The 21,218-nt window shown below is 41.2% G+C and overlaps 1 protein-coding gene across 3 annotated transcripts in view; it reads right to left on the bottom strand.

Annotated features, from left to right (window-relative positions):
• Acsl3 (acyl-CoA synthetase long chain family member 3) overlaps nucleotides 1–21,218 on the bottom strand; it is a 52,608-nt gene that overhangs the window by 14,926 nt on the left and 16,464 nt on the right. For 2 of the 3 annotated variants that reach the window (XM_029538503.1, XM_021197464.2), the window contains exons 2-5: nucleotides 10,870–11,287; nucleotides 4,472–4,649; nucleotides 2,525–2,634; nucleotides 914–1,052 (exon numbers count right to left, since the gene is read on the bottom strand). In XM_029538503.1, coding sequence (XP_029394363.1) covers nucleotides 914–1,052; nucleotides 2,525–2,634; nucleotides 4,472–4,649; nucleotides 10,870–11,247 — 805 coding nt within the window. In that variant the 5' untranslated portion in view covers nucleotides 11,248–11,287. Of the gene's footprint in view, nucleotides 1–913; nucleotides 1,053–2,524; nucleotides 2,635–4,471; nucleotides 4,650–10,869; nucleotides 11,288–11,855; nucleotides 11,922–21,218 lie in introns of those variants that run through there. The other variant, XM_029538504.1, reaches the window with a different exon arrangement.

The following is a 21,218-nucleotide window of genomic DNA, read 5'->3' as shown; positions in this document are numbered from 1 at the left end:
TTTTTTTTTTTTTTTTTTTTTTTTTTTTTCCTGTAATGAGACTGCACCTGTCAGCATTCTCTGAATGCCCACCAATACCTACTACTCAATATGCTAAAACATTATCATCCCTGTTATTCCCGTAATGACAGCATTATCCCGTCCCTAATCAGAATCACCCAATTTCCAACTACAGAGGAAACACCATTACAACATCCCAGAAACCTGCAGTCTACCTTTTCTGATGCTCATTTCTTTGACAGTTACTGCTTTGAAAGTGTCTATGCTGTGTGTGATATGGAAGATTAAAAACTCTGCATAGGCAAGTACAAGGAGAGATAAGTGAAAAAGAGGACTCCTGGCTTAGAAACTAGCTAAAGACTAACTCTAACGGGTCTATTTAAAGTGTTTAACTTTAAACTACTCAAATCTTTCAGAAAAGGTGAACAAAAAAATTGAATGATGTGTAAGTACTTTAAATTTACCTCAAGTAACCACTACTGCCTTTTGGTTATTGCTGACCTTGTTTTGCAGATAGGGTCTCATGTAGCCCAGTGTCTGGCCTTGCACTAGCTCCCCAGTCAATGATGATCAATTTCTGATCCTTCTGGCTCCACCTGCTGATGCTGAGGTGACAGGCATATGACATCATGTCCAAAGGTATGGGACACTGGGGATCAAACCCAGGCCTTAGAGCATGCTGGGCAAACACTCTGCATAATGAGTTACATTCACAGTCCATACTTTAAGAAGAATAAGTAAGTGTTGGTATTTTCCTTACGTTTTCTTTAAAGGCTAGGTAAAAGTAATTATAGAAGAACCTATTTCCACAGTTACAGTCTAGAAACCTCCTGTGTCTTGGGATCTAACCTCTGATGAGTTCTAGAGAACAAGGTGAGCAGAGTGCACATCTGGAATGATCACCACCACGTACCCACGTTGGCCTTCACTCCCAGAGCCTGCACTGCAGCCATGGTGTGCACAATGACGCCTTTGGGGGACTCAGACCAGGTTGGAGGCTTCCCATCAACAGTAATGATATGCCGCAGACGTGGGACCAAAGAGACTATATCCTGAAGAAACACAACAATCATGATCTGTTAGCCAACAGTTGAGTAACTCACATGAGCACAGTTCTCTACACACTGAGCCACCAACTGATTTCTTGCCCCAAAAGTTAAGTGGTAGGGGCTAGGGAGCCAGGCTAGAGGAAAGGCATGGGGGGGGGGGGTGTGGAGGACTCACTATTCTATACCACTGTATATGCAATCTTCCTTGATAAAATCCTCATCAATAAACTTACTGCTCCACAAAATGGACATATAAACACAGAATACCTGAACTACTTATAGAGAAGCCCAAAGTCCCTCATGTTTTCAAGAGAATGCAAAACAATCTATCAGGGAAGGAACGAAGTCCACCTGGGAACTTTCTAAAAAAGAAAAATAAAACAATGCCTGATAGTGATGTTTCCAGGGGAAGTTGCCCTTTTCCTATTATTTCATAAAATCTCTCCCATTTTAGTATACCTACCACCCCCCATTCTTTCTTTCCCTACTTCCTCTCTTTTCTCTCTTCTCCTGTATGTTTGTCTCTGTCTCTCTTTCTCTCTCTCCTTCCCTCTTTCTTTCCTCCCTTTCTCCCTCCTTCCCTCTGTGAGTGTCACCTGTCTATCTTTCAGAAGATCTCTTGCAACTTAGGTTGACCTCAAACTTACTATATAGCTGAGGATGACTTTGAACTATTAATCTTTCTACTTCCATCTCCCAAGTGCAGAGATTACACATATGGGTGCATATGCACACAGATGCATGTGTCTGTCTGTCTGTCTGTCTGTCTGTCTGTCTGTCTGTCTGTCTGTCTGTCTATGCGCATGAATAGGAGGACAGAAGACAACTTTTGATGTTGTTCCTTAGATGCCCTCCAGACCCTCCTTCACAGGGTCCTCTAGCCTGAACCATGACAACAGTAAGCCCCAGGGATCCAAGTGTTCTGCTAGCACTGGTACTGGAATTATGAGCAGATATGACCATGGCTGACTTTTTAAGTAAGAGTTCTGGAAATCAAACACAGGTCCTTGTGATTACAAAGGCAAGCATTTTACTTTACCTACATGGTGCATAGACATGCATGCTTGGGAGGTACATTCACTTGTCACCAAGCCTGATGATACAAGGAACCCCATGATGAAAGGAGAATTAACTCCCACAGGTTGTACAGACTTTTCACAGGTGTGCTGTGGCACATATAACCACATATATACATGTAGATGCATATAAAAAAAACTAATTCAAAAATTATAGACATTCAAAACTATAAATTATATACAATATGCAATAAAAAGTTGTCATCCTTTCAACATTGGCAAATTAACCATTTTTACCTATGGTCTATCATGTGTGTGTGTGTGTGTGTGTGTGTGTGTGTATTGCACTTTTTATATTCTAAAGGAAAAAACAAAATCTCAAAGATAACTGTGAGTCAGTATGATTAATCACAGGAAAAGTCAAAGCATCAGACTCTTAAAGAGACCTGCGGTCCTCACCTTCAGCTTTGTTTGCAAGAGTTCTTTGCTAGTAATGATGTTGGTCACCTCTGTCTCATTCAGTCCATGAACAATAGCTGGACCTCCAAGAGTAGCATACAGTGTAACAACTACAAGGAAAAGAATACAGGTCACACATAAGGGCACAGACATAAGAGCTCCCATGCAGCAGCCTCTCTGGAAGTACATGTGCATCATAAAGAAGTGTTCCTTCCCATGGACAGCCTGGGAGAAACTACTGTGGCTGCCTACAGAAGGTTCTGATCAGTATCCTATTTACTCATCTTCCTCTAACATTCCCAAGATTCCTAATATTTTAAGTGAAGATTCTTAATGTTTCACATTCACTATATTCTAGGACTAATATAAAGTAAAGGAATTATATCTATTCTAGAATGTCAAAATCTTCCTTGTTGGCTGCTTTGGAACTAAAATGTAAAAAGGGACAAGCCGATTGGTTCTCAACCTTCCTAACGCTGCAACCCTTTAATATACTTCCATGTTGTGGTAACCCCAACCATAAATTATTTTTGTTGCCACTTCATAACTGTAATTTTGCTACTCTTATGAATCATAATATAAATATCTATGATTTCCAATGATCTTAGGCAACCCCTGTGAATGGGTTGCTCTACCCCTAGAAGGGGCCACAACCCACAGGTTGAGAACCACTGGACAAGCCAGTAAGACAGGGCATTGAATGTCAGATCTTAGGAATCATGTCAACAAGATAGTAGTGATGAGGTCTATGAAGAGCAAAAGGAGAGCATCCTCCACCACACCAAGGTTGTTCCAGCTACTCTGAAACCCTGGCTCAAAAAAAACAACTAAGAAAAAAGAAGATAGCACTCATAAACAGTACAGCTTATTCTAAAGTAGAAAAATCAAAAAGAAAAAAATTTTTAGGAATACTGAAGTCATATAATATATGCAGCATGGATTAGAAGTAAAATGACAAACAATAATCCTTTTTAAATATTCACAAAAGAAATATAAACTCAACCCCTGAAAACAGAAAGGCGGTGCCTATTTTTAAAAAGTAGAAGTAGAAGGTATGGCAGTGCTATCTTTGATCCCAAGCAGAGTTCAAGCCACCGTGGTCTTCAGGCCAGCCAGGGATAAACAGTGACACCCTGTCTCAACAACGGTTAAAGGAAGGCAGCTAGAGAGATGGCACCGTGGTTAACAGCACTTGCTGGTCAAGACCCAAGTTCAATTCCCAGCACCCACATGGTGGCTAACAACTATCTGTAACCTCAGTTCCAAGAGGATCCATTCTCTCTTCTGGCCTCTGTGAACAATGTATGTACCTGGTGTACACATGCACGTGTGCAAAACATAACTCTTAAAAAAAAAAAAAAAGAAAGAAAGAAAGAAATGGAAAAAAAACCAGGAATTTTTAACAAACATCTGCTGAAACCATCATTTTTGTTTCAAGTTCATTTACCATAACCTTAGGCACTACCTCCAGGACTGTTTACAAGGTTAGCCCATCATGGTCACCACTCAGAAGTGGACTAACAAAATGGAAGTAGGCTTATAAAGGTCCCTGAGGGGTGGTAGCAGAGCAGTGGTATGTCAAGTCTGCTTTACCAGATACAGAAAGCCTCCTTAACATCTGACAAACTGGGTCCAAAACAGACAAAGGAGGGAGGAAGGAAGGCAGGAAGGAAGGAAGGAAGTGAACAAACAATATCTAAGCCCTAACACTCGCTCTTCCAGTAAGTACATAAAAGCAAAACTCAGTATCAAAATGCTAACCTATTAAGAAATATCAATCCCAGTGTAGTGGTGAACATCTCTAATCCCAGCGCTCAGTAGGAAGAGGCAAGTGCATCTCTGAATTTGAGGTCAGTATATATAGTGAGTCCTAGGACAGCCAAGGCTATGTAGAGACTTAAAAAACAAGAAAAAGAGAAAGATTTTAAAAGTGCCATCCATACGTACGCTGGAAGTTATACATAAAACACGCCTGTGCAGCGATCATCCACTCAGCCCTGGTCTCACAGAAGATGGCGATGGTGGCCTTTGGTTTCTGGCCCAACATTTGTAACCCATTTCCAAAGTCAAGGGCTCGAATGAAGACATCTTCATAGGAAAGCCAATTATAGTGCCCCAGAATAACCTGATATAGCAAAGTATAAAAAACACAAATAACTTTTAATGTGACGAAAAGAAATAGGAACAAATTTCAAACATATAACCAGAAAGTTATGTGACTATAAAACATGTCAGTTTCAAGTGAAGATGTATCTTTAAAAAATTAGCTTTGTGACATTGTACATGACAACCCAATTACTATGCTAAGCTTTTAACTATGACATGGGGGGGGGGGGGGCTTTACTTTTGGTTTTCAAAAGTATTTAGAACTGAGCTAAAATGTGGATCTATACAGTTCAAGACCAGCTTAGTCATACACTGAGGCCCTATTTCAAGAAACCAAAAAAGGTCACATGAGTCTGAAGTTACCTAAGACGGGACTGGGAGCACAGAGTATGTTTGACTGAATCACTTCTTAGATAAATAGCCCTAAACTAACCATTCATTTAGAACAGAAGTTTACTTTGTGGATTTCAGAAACAGACAGTATGTGATCTATAAACAGAAAGTGACCCACTACCCAAGTTCACAGAAATATTTATGGCCATTTAACCTGAATTAATTATCCTTTCATGATAAGCAAAGTTAAAAAGTCTCTCTCTCTCTCTCTCTCTCTCTCTCTCTCTCTCTCTCTCTCTCTCTCTCTCTCTCTCTACACACACACAGGTGGTGACTAAGTTATAGTATTTAACATCCCTCTGTTTAAGCCTCCAGTACCTAACTAGCCTACAGTATTTCATTTGGATTTGTCAGAAGTACAGATAACCTCAAGATTAACTTATTAATAAGCTCCTTTTAAAGCTGCTTAGCATATTTTTCTTCAAGGATTTTCAACTAAAGCACAATCAGGAATTCTCCATTACATATAAGAACTGAACAAAGAGCAAACTACAAATATATAGAGCTGGCTTCTAAGCATGTCCATGGTTATTATGTCTCATGCTTCTTAAAAATCATCTGACCAGGGACTAGAGATGGCCAGTGACTCTTTTCCGAGGACCGAGATTCAGTTCCCAGGACCCATGTTCACATGGCAGTTCACAACCATCTATAACTCAAGTTCCAGAGGACCCAACATTCCTTCTGGCCTCCACAGGCCCTGGCACACACGTAGTGCACAGATATGCATGCAGGCAAATCACTCATAAACATAAAACTACACAACAAAACCATCTGACAATGTTATTTCTAAAAATGCAACAACATTCAAGAGAGTTCTGTGATGAGCAGTGAGATGGAAGGGACCTGGTGTCCTACTTGGGATAACTGGAAGATCACACTGCCCTAACTGTAGGTCCAGGAACTCTCACCTTGCTCTGCACCCCCATAAAATGCTCAACATGGGAGCTCCAACGACTTCAAAAGGAGCTCTGTATGACTAAGAAGACAGGTGAGAATTTGGCCTAAATGTGCAGGAACCGGATTATAGTTACTAGGTACTATAAACTCCACCTGCTAGATTCTAAACCTAAATGACAGGCTTTACATGGCAATAATCACCTAATATACTACCCGAATATATAAACTCTAATGATGGCACCATCTGACAACAAAATAAAATTCTAAAATTAATAATCATAGAGCCCATGCCTATAATTCAAGTACTCAGCTGAGGCAGAAGGATTGTCCTGAGTCTCAGGCTAGCCCGGGCTATGTGAGGATTCAGGCCAGCCTAGGCCTGTTAAACCCTGTCTCAAAACAAACAAAAACTAGGAAGGAAGGAAGGAAGGAAGGAAGGAAGGAAGGAAGGAAGGAAGGGAGGGAGGGAGGGAGGGAGGGGAGGGAGGGGAGGAAGGAAGGAAGGAAGGGAGGGAGGCAGGCCAGCCTGATGGCTGGCACAAATCTGTAATCGAAGCAATCAGGAGAGTGTAGGTGGATCTCTTTGAATTCAAGACCAGCCTGAAAAGAAATAATAAAAAAATAAAAAAAAATAAAAAAAAAAAAAAGACCAGCCTGGTCTACAATGCAAGTTCCAGAACAATCAAAGCTACACTGGGAAACCCTGTCTGTGGGGTAAGAAAAAAAACAAAATATATGGGAAACCTGGGTTTCATTATTTAAGCCACTGAGTGTTCTAGCTAATTATCTTTCTCATAAAGGTTATATCTGTGAACACTATTTACCCATAGTCATATCGAATTCATACTGCAGTCTCTCTGGCTAACCCAAAACTAAACTCATTTAACTTAACCCCCTGCTACACTATTAAACACTGCAGAAACACACACAGCTCACTAAATACAGCCCCAAGAGTTTCAACACCCACAGTCTGGTAGACTTCCCGGTCATTCATTTTCTCGTCCTCTGATAGCTGTAAGCTTCTTATGTTTTTAAATACCCTCCCTCTCTACCTGGAGATGATCACTGCCGCTTACATTACTAAGCCATTACAATGTAAGAGAACACTCGTACACCTATACTTACTCTGCAGCCCATAGGGCTCAATGTCCCCAACAGAAGCCAGACACTCAAGGACTGCTTCAAAAAGCTCTTCCAGCCGGACATAGTGGCGCACACCTTTAATCCCAGTACTTGGGAGGCAGAGGCAGGCGAATTTCTGAGTTTGAGGCCAGCCTGGTATACAGAGTGAGTTCCAGGACAGCCAGGGCTACACAGAGAAACCCTGTCTCAAAAAAAACAAAAAAACAACAACAAAAAAAAACAAAAACAAAAATAAATAAATTTTAAAAAGCTCTTCCATACAACCATCTGTTCAACAGGACTCCTAACTGATACATCAAAACTGACGCTCTCTCGTTCACCCTCTTTCCTACCTGTTCCTCCATCATACAAAGTAACTGAACTTACACTCATCTTTAATCTCTTTTCTAAGCCTATCCAGAGTCTACCTACAAAGCATAGCCTGACCCCAGCCATTCCTTTCACTTCCATTACTGTCACCCCAAGCGTCTTCTACATAACACGTACCATTCTTATCCCTACCCACACAGACAAGGTCATTCCCTTACCTTCAGACTGCAGGATTTTGCCTTTGCAGTAGCACTTAGGCCCCAGGGGACTGGAAGCTATAAGTTGTGACCCTTGCAAACCCCAAACGTGCTTCCTATAAACCCCCCATCCATAAACCCCATCCTTTCTGTTCTTCAGAGAGGCTAAAACAGGGCCAGAAGATGCGCTCTCCAGGATCTCCACCCCAAACACTACACTCAACTGAGCTCAATCTTGTCTGGGACCCACTACTCTGTCTTTGTGCCCAGAAGGTTCTTTATCCAAGTTTGCTCCATCTTGTTCAGGTCTCCTCTTAAACTGAGACCTATCCAGGCAGGCATTTAGTCACCAATGATCTCTCCTCCTCTCATGTAAACAACGTGAGATCCATGCCAAAATTAACATGTATGTCTTTATTACTGTTTAAAACTTAGGACAATAGCTCAGTGTGTGGAACACTGGAGCCCTGACAACTCTTGCTCTCGTCACCATTTCGTCAGATGTTTGTATTCCTGACAGCACAGTTCTCAGGGAATCTGGGAGCCAGTTTCTCATTTTAACCTTGGGTAAGCATTGTACCACTGAGCTATATCCCTAGTCCTGATGGTAACCTTGGAGAGGGGTGGGTCACTTTGCTCTTTCACACCTGAGGAGTGACACACATAGTTGTAAATATACATTAGCATTCAGAGAGTAACTTAGTCTAAAAGAAGTGTAACTTCCTGAAATACACAAATGGTGCTTTGAAGCTATTCCAGGAACAGAAAAAAATATAATGGTCTGAGAACATAATACAATGGTGCTAGCATACAGAAGTTTTAATCATTCAGCCCTCTGGTTGCTGGGATTCGACAGTCTCATTAAAAGCAAGTTCTCAGGTAGCTGATTTAACCCTCGTTAAGGACTGGGCCGTTCTGGTTTTCCTCATTTACTGTCGAGAACTATTTCAGAACTGCGTATTTCTTATCTGCTTCAACAAATAATGCCTGGTTTCCTTTAACTTTCTCTCTGTGGTTTGTTAAGCAAGTAAATCAGAATCCTGAGTTTGGGGGTTGTGTGATTTTGTGACATGCTATTAACAAACAGGAAGGAGAGAGCACAAGCATGAGAGGGAGACACACAGGAGAGTGGAAAAAGAACAAAGCCACAGAGACCAGGCTGGCCTCAAACTCAGAAATCCACCTGCCTCTGCCTCCCGAGTGCTGGGATTAAAGGCGTGCACCACCACGCCCGGCTCTGAAAGCCACATTTTTAATATGACAGATACATAGACACACACAGAGAGAGAGAGAGAGAGAGAGAGAGAGAGAGAGAGAGAGAGAGAAGATGATTAATCTAAAATAAGATATGCAAAATTTTGCTTTAACCATATTATATTCTATGCTGCTGGTTCTTCTCAGAGTAAGGAGGAAAGTTTCAGATATTAATGCACATAAGCTTCCTCATCAAATTGAAGGTTATCTTCAAATATGCTAACTATTTTAATGAAAACAAGTCACCAAAAATGTCTTCCTCTCTGCTGTGGTGTCATATACACCACATAGTCAGTCCTAGCACTACAGAAGTCCCATGGAGGCAGGAGGATCAAGAGTAACCAACATGGGCCACATGAGACCTCCCTGGGCTGTTTGGTGAGTAAGCAAACACTAAGCCATGTCCCCTGTTACCCTGCCAGGACAGTTGCTGCTCCTGCCACCATATAAAGGCTATAACAAGAACCAAGAGCTTGTGGGTGGGTGCAGCTTGTTTAACTAATTCTCTGGCTTGCAGCCCATTCCCATAGCCCAACAGAAACACAGGTCTTGGCTAACTGACAGTAAAGCACACTCAGGTACAAACAACAGTTTGTATCATTTGTTATCTACAAACCTAAAAATTAATTCTAGGTCCCCTAAGTATCTAATCCTAGACAAGAAAAATATAATGGTTATGTTGATCTATATATATATATAGCCTTCTGAACAAATTGATAAACCACAAATTTTTTTTTTGGTTTTTTTGTTTGTTTGTTTTTAAAGACTTATTTATTTTATATGAGTACACTGTAGCTGTCTTCAGACACCCAGAAGAGGACACCAGATCCCATTGCAGATGGTTTGTCAGCCACCATGTGGTTGCTGGGATTTGAACTCAGGATCTTTAGAAGAGCAGTCAGTGCTCTCAACCGCTGAGCCATCTCATTAGCCCCAACCACAAATGTTTAACACAAAGTTCTAACATAAAGAATGAAAAGCATGCAGGGCATGGTGGCGCACGCCTTTAATCCCAGCACTTAGGAGGCAGAGGCAGGCGGATCTCTGAGTTCAAGGCCAGCCTGATCTACAGAGTAAGTTCCAGGACAGCCAGAGCTAGACAGAGAAACCCTACCTCAGGGGAAAAAAAACAAAAACAAAACCCAAGAAGAATGAAAAGCACAGGCCTTGTGGGCAGGCAGATGCATGAGTATGAGGACATCTGATCTACATAGGGAGCTCCAAGACAGCCAGAACTATAGAGAGAGAAACCTAACTTCAAAATAATTAATAGGAAAATAATAAATAATGCTTTTCTCCTCTCTTACAATCTGCAGTTAGCTACAAAGTGAGCTTTTGGAGTTGAAATGCTTTGTCACTCGGTAGCTTTAGGACCCTCAGGTACCTAACTCATCTGTGCTTCAATGCTCTGGTCTTTGAAGCAGAGATACCATCTAACCGTTAAGATTTCTTCTAGTTTTAAAAAGAACTTGACAGAAATTAAAACAGCTTGTCTCATAAATACTAATTCTACACTCATAACTTTTCAAAAGTCGTAAGACTAGTAAGTGGTAAAACCAAAATTCAAACTTTCAAATCTAGGTCAATATTTCTGTCTGTAAAATCAGTATTTCTGTCTGTAAAGACAGCTGTCTCTGTTTCAAGCCAATGGCAAGATTCTCTACAGTGGTGACACAAAAATTTTAAGACATACAACTGCCACATCCAAAATACCAAGACATTAACCCACTGTGAGTCACAGGATAATCAAAGTCACATGGTGCCAAGCACTCTCAAAGAGGATTCCCCAACCCAAACACCTACGCGTTCTACCTCGAGCCCTGGAGATATCAGGTTCAAGAGTCCCAGACCAGGGCACATTCTCCAGGCCTTTCTAAAAAATAGTTCAAGTCAGTGAGTGAGGACAGAGGGAAGACAGAAATCTAAAGCCCTGGAGAAACTGTCTCCATCAATACCAGCAGTTCCCAGGTACAGGAGACCACACGTCCCACAATGCTAAGTGTACAAGGAGAGGAGACCACAAAGCAGTAGAGATCATCTTACCTTTTTAAAAATTTTTCCATTTGGTTGTATTTCATCTTCCTCATTCAAAATTTCACGTGTTCCCAATAGTCTTTTGTTTTTAAATTTGTTTTTTGCATACATAAAGACTTTATCAAGTGTATCACAGCCAGGATACAATACTGAAGCCAAGCCATCCACACTGTTGATAGACCTGTATGCAGAGTCCGGTTTGGAACTGACAGGCTTTGCTTTAATTTGGCTTGGTTTCTCTTGTTTTGACTCACACAAAAAATAAAATGGGATGTATGTTAAAATAGTATAGAGTAATATTATAAAATGTATGAAATATAAAAGTATGGGGTTGATGGTTTGTTTTAGCTTCATGGTTGACGGTGTTGAAGATACGTGGTTATTCATAAGTGTTCAAAAAATAGAATTAACAGATTTCAATGAGAATCTAGAAGGAAGAAAAAGAAATAGATCAGTTAAAAAATCACATTAAAAGAAAAACTCTTTATATTAGCTAGGCAACTAGAGTTTCTTTCGCTCAGAGTTAGTATACTGGCCCTCTGTAATATCCTGAATTTAGGAAATGTATTTCTATGGCCTCTACTAACCCTGGAATTATTCTATATATTGTTATCAAAAATAGCCTTTCCAACCTAACCTTAAGTATCCACAAATACTTCAAGGAGCGAGGACAACCAGAAGAAAACCACAAATCCGCCCACTTCCTGTTCTGCTGTTATACTAGCATTAGGCACTGTGAAGACAAGGGCAGATTTCCCAGTGAGCCCCTTTGTACTCTGTGCAGCAGCAAGGACTGAATGGCGAACATTTTATTTTCCTTGGTACTTCTGCATATTGGTCAATTTTTACACATAAGCAAGACAATAATGTATGGTCTCCATGTGTCCCATCCTTAACATCACCGACTTCCTGATCTTCACTGGTGTAGAGCCATTATAGAAAATCAGTGTGAAGAATCCTCAACAGCCTAAAGAGCCGCCATGACCCAGCCATACCACTCTATGGTACACGCTCAAATGACTCAAGATCCTGCTCCACAGAGACATGTTCAGCAAGCCCAGTCCTGCTCTAGTCCCCGTACCTAGAAAATGAAAACATCCTTACTTTAACTGGTGAATGGATAATGCATGGTGAGTATACACAATGGGATTCTATTCAGCCGTAAAGAAAAATAAAATCACAAAATTCTCAGGTAAATAAATGGAGCTAGAAAACATACTGAAGAGGAACCTAGATTCAGAAAGACAAACATCACAGGTTCTCTCTTACTTACAGATTCTAAGTCTGAATCTTTAGAATATAACCTGGAGTAACCACAGAAACCAAGTAAAGAGACCATGGGGAGAGGTACGTTCATGGGGGGGTGGGGAGGATGGTAGGACACAAACGCTGTAACCTGAGAAATGGGGAAACTGGGAGGAGTATAGTTTACCTGGAAGGGGAAGGGGAAGGGGGGGCAATAGAAAGGGAGAGAAGGAGGGAAAGGACACTAAGGACGCTTGAAAACAATGTTTTCAAGCAAATATATGTATATAGTATGTGTATAGCTATGTACTCCTATATACCTTGAAGGAGGTTATGCCACTTGCCACTTGAGATAATAATACTCTTCCCTAGAGCCATGGCTACCTAACAATCCCAGTGCCAAGCAGAGGAAAGCTTCAAGTTGGTCAGGAAGAGTTATCTCCCAATAATCTAAGCTATTGCTGCTGGTGGTGGTAGTCTACCAGAACTCCAAGGCATTGACACGACTGCTAACACCACCTACTTCACACCCAAGACCTCGAAGAGTCAAGCTGGAACTGACCTGGAAAGCCCCTCCCTAAAGACTAGCTCTGAGCATCTGAGATACTACGCAGGCTGCCAGGAGAGAAGGCACCGCAGTCCTACCCAGGACTATAAACCGCAGACCAGCTTAGCCATAGAGCCTCAAGGGTAAAACGGTAGCACTTAAACCTGGGGCAACCACAGCTGCCTATCAGAACTTAAGGCCCACTCAGTAGGAAGGAACTCATGACTGGCTGTGGCTCCAATGGTTATGAGCCCAGAAGGAGAACCTAAAACTGCTATTTTCCTAGATCAGTACCTTTCCTAACTACATTCTAAATACTCATCCTTGTACCCACAGTAAGTATAGCTCTCATCCTCCATCAAAGAAGCTTTTTTTTTTAAAAGATTTTATTTATGTATTATATGTGTTTACACTGTAGCTGTCTTCAGACACTCCAGAAGAGGGCATCAGATTTTTCTTATGGATGGTTGTGAGCCACCATGTGGTTGCTGGGATTTGAACTCAGGACCTTCGGAAGAGCAGTCAGTGCTCTTAACCACTGAGCCATCTCACCAGCCCCCAAAGAAGCTTTTTGCAGTAGACGGACATCATTACAACTGGTCAAAATGCAGAGAACAGTACCCAGCCCACCTGATACCATCTACAGCACAAGCCCTATATACCTAAGACTTAGAGAACATCATGCAAAAGGGGACAGAAAGACTGTAAGAGCCCCCTGGACACCTGGACATCATCTGTGAGATGCCTTCTATACATGACAAGAACGCTGCACCCATGTAATCTTAAAAATGCAACTGACTGGGCTGGGCGGTGGTGGCGCACGCCTTTAATCCCAGGACTTGGGAGGCAGAGGCAGGCAGATTTCTGAGTTCAAGGCCAGCCTGGTCTACAAAGTGAGTTCCAGGACAGCCAGGGCTGTACAGAGAAACCCTGTCTCGGAAAAAAAAAAAAAAAAAAAAAAAAAGGAAAAAAAAAATGCAACTGACTAAACAAGACCTGTACCATCTCAACAGCAACTGACATGCCAATGTGAATGGTTACAACCTCAAAAGGCCCTAAACAAAAACCTGCAGACACAAAAGGCCCTAAACAAAAAACCTGCAGACAACCAACGGCTCCTGCATGGGACAGAGTCTTCTCCAGGGATGAGGTCCATCATAGATTAGCCAATCCCAGGTGATCGGTCCTAAACAAACACTATAAGGACTTAGCAGGCTGGCGCACGCTCTCTGGCTCACTCTCACTGTGTGTGTGTGTGTGTGTGTGTGTGTGTGTGTGTGTGTGTGTGTAGCACTAATTGAAGAGATCATGAATTTGAGTGGGGTAAGACAGTAGGCATTTTAAGGGGGAAATGATGTAAATACAGTATTTACATATGAAGCTTAACTTAGAGAGTAAGAACTAGAGCCAAAGCTGCTATTCAGCACAGTGGGAAGCCAGACTGAGCCTGGACGCTTCCCCATCCCAGGCTGGTGTTTGTTTTGTTGCTGTATGACAGTTTGTCCTATTATGAAGTATTAGGAAAAGCAGCCCACAGACTATGGATTTTTATGGGTGGGTGAGTGGGGACTGAAAGCTTCTACACAGATAAACAGTAGCATGGTGGTGGTATTCCAAGAACATCAGAGTAGTTAAAAACAGACATATCCTAATAGCATAGCATTATCTAGCGTAGTTTCAGAAAGAATGCCCCACAGGCTTGTATACTTGAATGCTCAGTCATCAGATACCGGAACTGTTGCATTAAGGGGTGTGGCCTTGTCGGAGGAAGTGTGTCACTAGCAGTGGCTTTTAGGTTTCAAAAGCCCACACCAGGCCCAGTGTCTTCCTCTCTCTTCCTCTCCTGGCCTGAGATCAGGATGTATGCAGCTCTCACCTGTTGTCCCAGCGTCATGAGTGCTGCCATGTTCCTGCCATGCTCCCCACCATGATGACAACAAACTATATCTCTAAAACTATATAAGCAAGGTCCAAATTAAGCTGCCTTGGTCATGGTGTCACCTCCTTCACAGAAACAGAGCAATGACTAATATATCTAGCCATTCTCTTTTAAACTTGATTTTACATTATTTTTATTTAATTAAAAAGCTGGGTCCTTCACTACCTCTTGAGGTTTTCCTCAATCATCTGCATTCTACAGAAACTGATGAACGATCCAAAACAAGTAAGTAGATGCCATATACATCACAGGGCAACTGTCCTCCCATCTCCAATCTAGCACAAAGTGCTAAAGTTAATTAGGATGGCAACCACCCTTCTTTGCTGGTCACAGCAGAATTTCCCAGGATGTAGAACCTTCACTGCCGAAAATGAGGAAAAATCTCAGGTAGGCAGTGATGAGCAGGTTGGCTCTCTACAATTACTCATCTCCTGGAGCTGGCAAAATAATAGCAGCCTGACCTCTAGCACTAATTAAGCTTGATTATCAAGAAATAACTTTTTAAACCTGACTTCACCCATCTGCCACCACTTATCTAATGAACAAAAATAAAGTGAGGATAAATGTGAAATGCAGTAGATATAAATAGGGCTCTGGGCAAGCACAACAGCATTGTAAAAAGTGTTCACTTTCACGCAGTTAAAACCATATAAGGGCTTGTTTTATTTAGATATGCCCCATGGAGTACTGAGTAACTATTACTGACAATATTATTTTGATAACAGATTTTAAAAAAGAAAAAGAAAAAAAAACTTCAAAAAATTTGTTCCTTTTTTTTTTTATTTAACTTTATAATACACTGGTGTGAGGGTGTCAAATCCCCTGGAACTGGGGTTACAGACACTGTGTGGGTGCTGAGAACAGAATGCAGAATCTGGAAGTGGAGCCACTGATCTGAGCTCTCTCCAGTCCCAAGACTTGTTCCTTTTAGAACAATGGTAACAAGGACTTGGGTTAATGCTGGCTCCAATTTAGTCACCATAGAATATGGTAAATGACTAAAATCCTAAAGCTTCAGGTTCAACTGCAAGGCTAAACAGATGGTAAATGCCCCCACAAAAATCCTGCTAGGAACAAACATGAAAAACATGGGACAATCCCTATGTTAACTGCAAAATGCAATGCATCTGCTAATACGACTTGATTTTCGCCTATAAAACTACCATTCCAATATTCTTACCTTCACTTAAGCACTTCCACACTTGTTCATTAGAAAACACAGAAATCCATTCACCTTCACCCTTCTGGTTTCTCTGTGTAGCTTTAGCTATCCTGGAACTTGCTCTGTAGACCAGGCTGGCCACAAACTCACAAAGATCTGTCTGCCTCTGCTTCCCGAGTGCTGGGATTAAAGGTGTGCACCACCACACCCTAGCTCAACCTTACTCTTAAGCATTTAAGCTATAAAGCAAAATTACAGTTTGACTCTCAACAATTTACTAAATGCCACCCAAACTGTTTCTATTTCTCATTTACAGAAATAGAGACTTCTTGTATCATGACCTCATTAGGAGGATTAAGTCATTGGCATACTTCAAGGCTGTTGAACATATCCCACAAGCTGATTACAGCTAGGCTTTTCATCACTATCAATGTTTGCCACTCTTTTAGTTCAGAGTGAAGTCATGTGTCTATCCATGAAGTCCCTATGACATGAAATAATAGTAATCAGAAAAGAAAAGAAGTCACTCACTCATGTAAGAGCCAGCCACAGTTCCTGAAGCAACATATTCTGTGCAACCAAGGCAAGCCGCACATGCCGGCAAAGCACAGGTAGCCCAGGGCCTTAATGCCTACAGGTGCCCCTCAGCAGCCCACTCTCAGCAGCCAATCTGGCTTGGTTTTACAAAAATATGATTTGTAAGTAAATAAAAGGAGTTTATTCTGCTTTGAGCTCTCTCCATAAGCTTCAGTGAGACAATCACTCTAACTCAAGGCAATCCTCCTGCCTCAGCCTGCTAGGTGTTTGGATTACAAATCTGTACACTCATCAGTTTTTGTAGAATGCACATGACCATGCCTAGTCATAATATATCGTCACATCCTAGTAATCTTTCGTACGTCTAGTAGTTCATGCTCAATGTTTAAATATCAGTAGATTTTTAAAATACATTATATGAAAATGTGTTGAAAGCTACGTTCTAGATAGACCTCACTGAATGCATTTAAATAAAATTTAGCACAAAGTCTGACCAATTCTACTTAGGCAATCTCCTAAAACATGTCTTTTAAGAAGCTTCCTTAGAGAAGACCATCGTATGGATACTTCAATCCTCCTTAGAATAGGGAACAAAATACCCATGAAAGGATATTGATACAGAGACAAAATTTAGAGCTAAGATGAAAGGATGGACTATTCAGAGACTACCCCACCCGGGAATCCATCCCATCATCAGCCACCAAACCCAGACACTATTGCACATGCCAGCAAGATTTTGCTGAAGGGACCCTGATATAGCGGCCTCTTGTGAGGCTATGCCAGTGCCTGGCAAACACAGAAGTGGATGCTCACAGTCAGCGATTGGATGGAACACAGGGCCCCCAATAAAGGAGGTAGAGAAAGTACCCAAGGAACCGAAGGGGGCTGCAACCCTATCCAGTACCCCCAGAGCTTGTGTCTCTAGCTGCCTATGTAGCAGAAGATGGCCTCGTCGACCATCATTGGGAAGAGAGGCCCCTTGGTCTTGCAAACTTTATATGACCCAGCATAGGTGAAGGCCAGGGCCAAGAAGTGGGAGTGGGTGGGTAGGGGAGCAGGGGCAGGGGGAGGGTATAGGGAACTTTCAGGATAGCATTTGAAATGTAAATAAAGAAAATATCTAATAAAATAAAATAATAAGTTTAAAAAAAGAAGCTTCCTTAGAGCCCAGAAGACACTGCAGAACCCTCCAAAATGTGGTGGTCTGTTCTGTTGTCCCCCACCGCTTACACACACACACACACACAAACAACAAAAATACTTATACTCAAGTACTGAGTTCTGAATCACCTTGTTTCAACTTGCTCACCCCAAGAAAATCTATTCCTAGTCTTCTAATTTACCTTTTCAAGCCATAATCCACACTTTTTTATTACATGCAAAAGAAGTTTGAAGTTTTCTCCATTCAAAGGCAAAATTTTATGATAATGTTTGATTAAAGGGAGGAGGGAACAGGGAGGATCACATGACATGTGTAACCATCTCCCTGTTAACAGAGTAAGTGTAAAAGCAGAGTGACTGGAGCCAGGTACTCACAACTCATTGACAGCAACTGTTGTGTGTCAATAAGTCAATAACTGAATGTCGTGCATATTAAGACAATAATGACTAAAACTATGTATACTTTGTATACCCCTTTGTACGTAGGCTAATCATTTTCTGCAAGTGAGAGCCAAATATATAACATATATTCATACATACATACCCCCCAGAACATTAGCTTCTAGATTATATGACAATCTAACTGCTTGTGTATTAATAATTCTAAGTCCAGGCAATTAATATTCAGTACACCATGAACACATACCCATTAAAGTGAACTGCCTAACTTTTTGATGAAGGCTGTCTTAAGCAGAAACATAACTTCACTTTTGAACTTTTATTTTCTTTCCTAGAAAATAAAAGAGTGGGGTGGCATACATCAGGGTGGCAGAGGCCAGCTCTCTGAGTTCAAGGCCAGCCTAAACTACAAAGTTCCAGGAGAGTCAAGGTTATTCAAGGTTACTGTCTCAAAAAAAAAAAAAAAAACTGAATGGAAGAAAGGGAGAGAGAGGAGCGGGGAGGGAGGGAAACAGGAAATTCCAAAGGAAGGATGGAAGGGAGGGAGGGAGGGAAGAGAGGGGAGGGAAAGGAGGGAAGGCCAGAGACAAAATATAAACATTTCAAACAACAAAGTGTTGGCAAAATACAATGTGAAAAAGTAAGGTAGGCAAATTCTACAGAAGACAACTGTTTGCATATATTCTGTCTTTGAATGTGTAAAGGGAATATGGTTTCTAATCCCTAGTTTTGAGGTGATTTTAAGTGCTTGTTCATTGAAGGCAAAGGCTGTAGCAGCTCAAAGTTTTATAGGTTTTTATTTTTCTGTGAGGGTTTCTGAGACAAGGTCTTATGTATTCCCAAACTAGACTTAGAGGCTTAAGGTCCTCCTGTTATAAGCCAGGATGGGCTTTGCACTCCCCAACACAAACACACACACACACACACACACACACACACACACACACACACACACTATCCCAGTACTGAGAAGTCAATAGGAAAGCAACAGCAGCAGCTGAGTCACTGTGTAAATTAAAATGGTCATAAAACTGAAATGACCAGGCCTATGGTCTGTGCTGCAGCCCCAGCCTCAGATGTCAAGCTCACCAGCATCCATCTCCCACCCATTCTTTGTCTTTACACTACTCTGCGCTACCTCCCAAACCTCTAATCGTCCCCCCAGCAGTCACTGCCTCCCCAGATCTTCCACCCCAGCATACTACGGTCTTTTTTCCATGCCTGTAAAATAATATGCAAACTAAACATCTTTAACAGCCTAAGATATCAGTGCTCATATCAAGTATAGTTTGAATGAATGATAAATTCAAGTTCTACAATAGCCTAACAATATAGAAAGTTATCTAACACAGTAAGAAAATAACAGGGAGGCTGGGCGTGGTGGCGCACGCCTTTAATCCCAGCACTTGGGAGGCAGGGGCAGGCGGATTTCTGAGTTCAAGGCCAGCCTGGTCTACAATGTGAGTTCCAGGACAGCCAAGGCTATACAGAGAAACCCTGTCTTGAAAAAAAAACAAAAAAAAACAAAAATAAAATAACAGGGAAATACTAACAGTGATTACATAAAAATAAATAAATAAATACTCCACATATTATTGTCCATATTGGGAAGAATGACTCCATATTTACATTAAAATTACATATACTTCAGACTAGGTTAACAGTAGCCAGTGCTTACTTGCATGTATGAGGCTGTATTCAAGAATGGTGAGGAGAGAGAGAGAGAGAGAGAGAGAGAGAGAGAGAGAGAGAGAGAGAGAACCAGGCATGGTGGCAACCACTCACCAGGCTCTGTCAAGGGAGACCAAGCTGGGTTACACAGTGAGAGCCTGTCTCAACCCAGTTGACATGCAACGCTAAGATTAATTCATCCTGGTTTGTTTGGTTTTTCTGGTAAGTAAAACTTCCTGCTTCATTTTAGAAGAAACTCAACAACATCCTCCTGCCTCAAACAGCAGGAATCCAGAACAGAGATCAAGTCAACAGGAACAAGTGGAATCTCTAGTCTGATGTTTAGTTTTATGGTAACAAAGCCAGCATCATGGGAATACAGTCTGAATAAAAGCAAAAATATATAAATAAAATTTTAAATAAACAAATAATATCTGTGTTAAAAAGGGACATTTTACAATTTACTAAAAAATATTACTAAATATTCTTTTATTTTTCCGAGACAGGGTTTCTCTGTGTAGCCCTGGCTGTCCTGGAACTCACTCTGTAGACCAGGCAGGCCTCAAACTTAGAAATCCATCTGCCTCTGCCTCCCAGGTGCTGGGGTTAAAGGCGTGCGCCACCACTGCCCAGCTACTAGATATTCTTTAACAAAACACCTTCAATGCAGATCATTAAAATTTGCAGATATGCAGAGCTAGGGGTGGGAAGAGGGAAAGAAATAGGAAGAATGTAAGCTGCCCTACATGTCATAGGCCTATGAAGTTATTTTAGAACTAAGATCATTTTTAAAGGGCAAACAAGTATCTATGTAGTTAGTACCAATAATTAAAACAGATGGCAATATAGACATTTCTCACCAAAATAATACTTAGGATATGCAAATGTTTCGCTTTTTAATCTCAATAGGAAAGTTCAGATTTACATAATGAGCACAGAATAGTAGATAGGCCTGCCCATCTTGGCTGGCACCTGTTCAACCTTTCAAACTCAAAAACCAACAAACAAAAACAACAACAACAACAAAAAAAAAACAGAAACCTGCCCTACAGAAAACTCTAAAATAGTCTGGACATGTGTACAATGGTGCCCATCATTAAGTACTTCCCATAAACATTTTAAAAAAAAAAATAAAAAAGGTTTAGGTCAGAGATGGCTAAAAGTACTTGCCACCAAGTACCTACCAACCTAGGTTCTTATCTTGGGAACTTGTCAAGGTAGAATAAAGAACCAACACCCCATAGATTGTTTTGACTTCCACAAGAGTGCAACAGCATGCACACGAACACAAATCAAAGGTCTTAATGTTTCTGAATTACCTTCTAGACACACACAAAAAAATATTTTTTTCCTAAAAGCCTGGTTTTTATTTAATAGTACAGAATCATTGAATATAGTCCAATTCTAGTTCTATTCCATCCTTCTCTGACTTCATCAATACTTACATTTTGTTAGCAATCAGGCATTTTCATGGGCCTGCTCTCTAGGACCTAGCAACAGCAGGATCGGCCATTACTAGCTGCCCAGTCAGACACCTTTGCCACAAGTCTCATATCCCCATCATGCCAATGTGCTATAATCCCCATACAAAAAAAAAATCAGTGCTTCCTCTCTACATAATCCCCTTCCTAAAAAACCTCCCGGAGCTGGTGAGATGGTTCAATGAGTAAGAGCACCCGACTGCTCTTCCAAAGGTC

Source organism: Mus pahari, chromosome 5 (genome assembly GCF_900095145.1).
Source record: "Mus pahari chromosome 5, PAHARI_EIJ_v1.1, whole genome shotgun sequence".
In the NCBI taxonomy this organism is placed as follows: Eukaryota; Metazoa; Chordata; class Mammalia; order Rodentia; family Muridae; genus Mus; species Mus pahari.
This window is presented reverse-complemented; position numbering and strand designations above follow the sequence as displayed.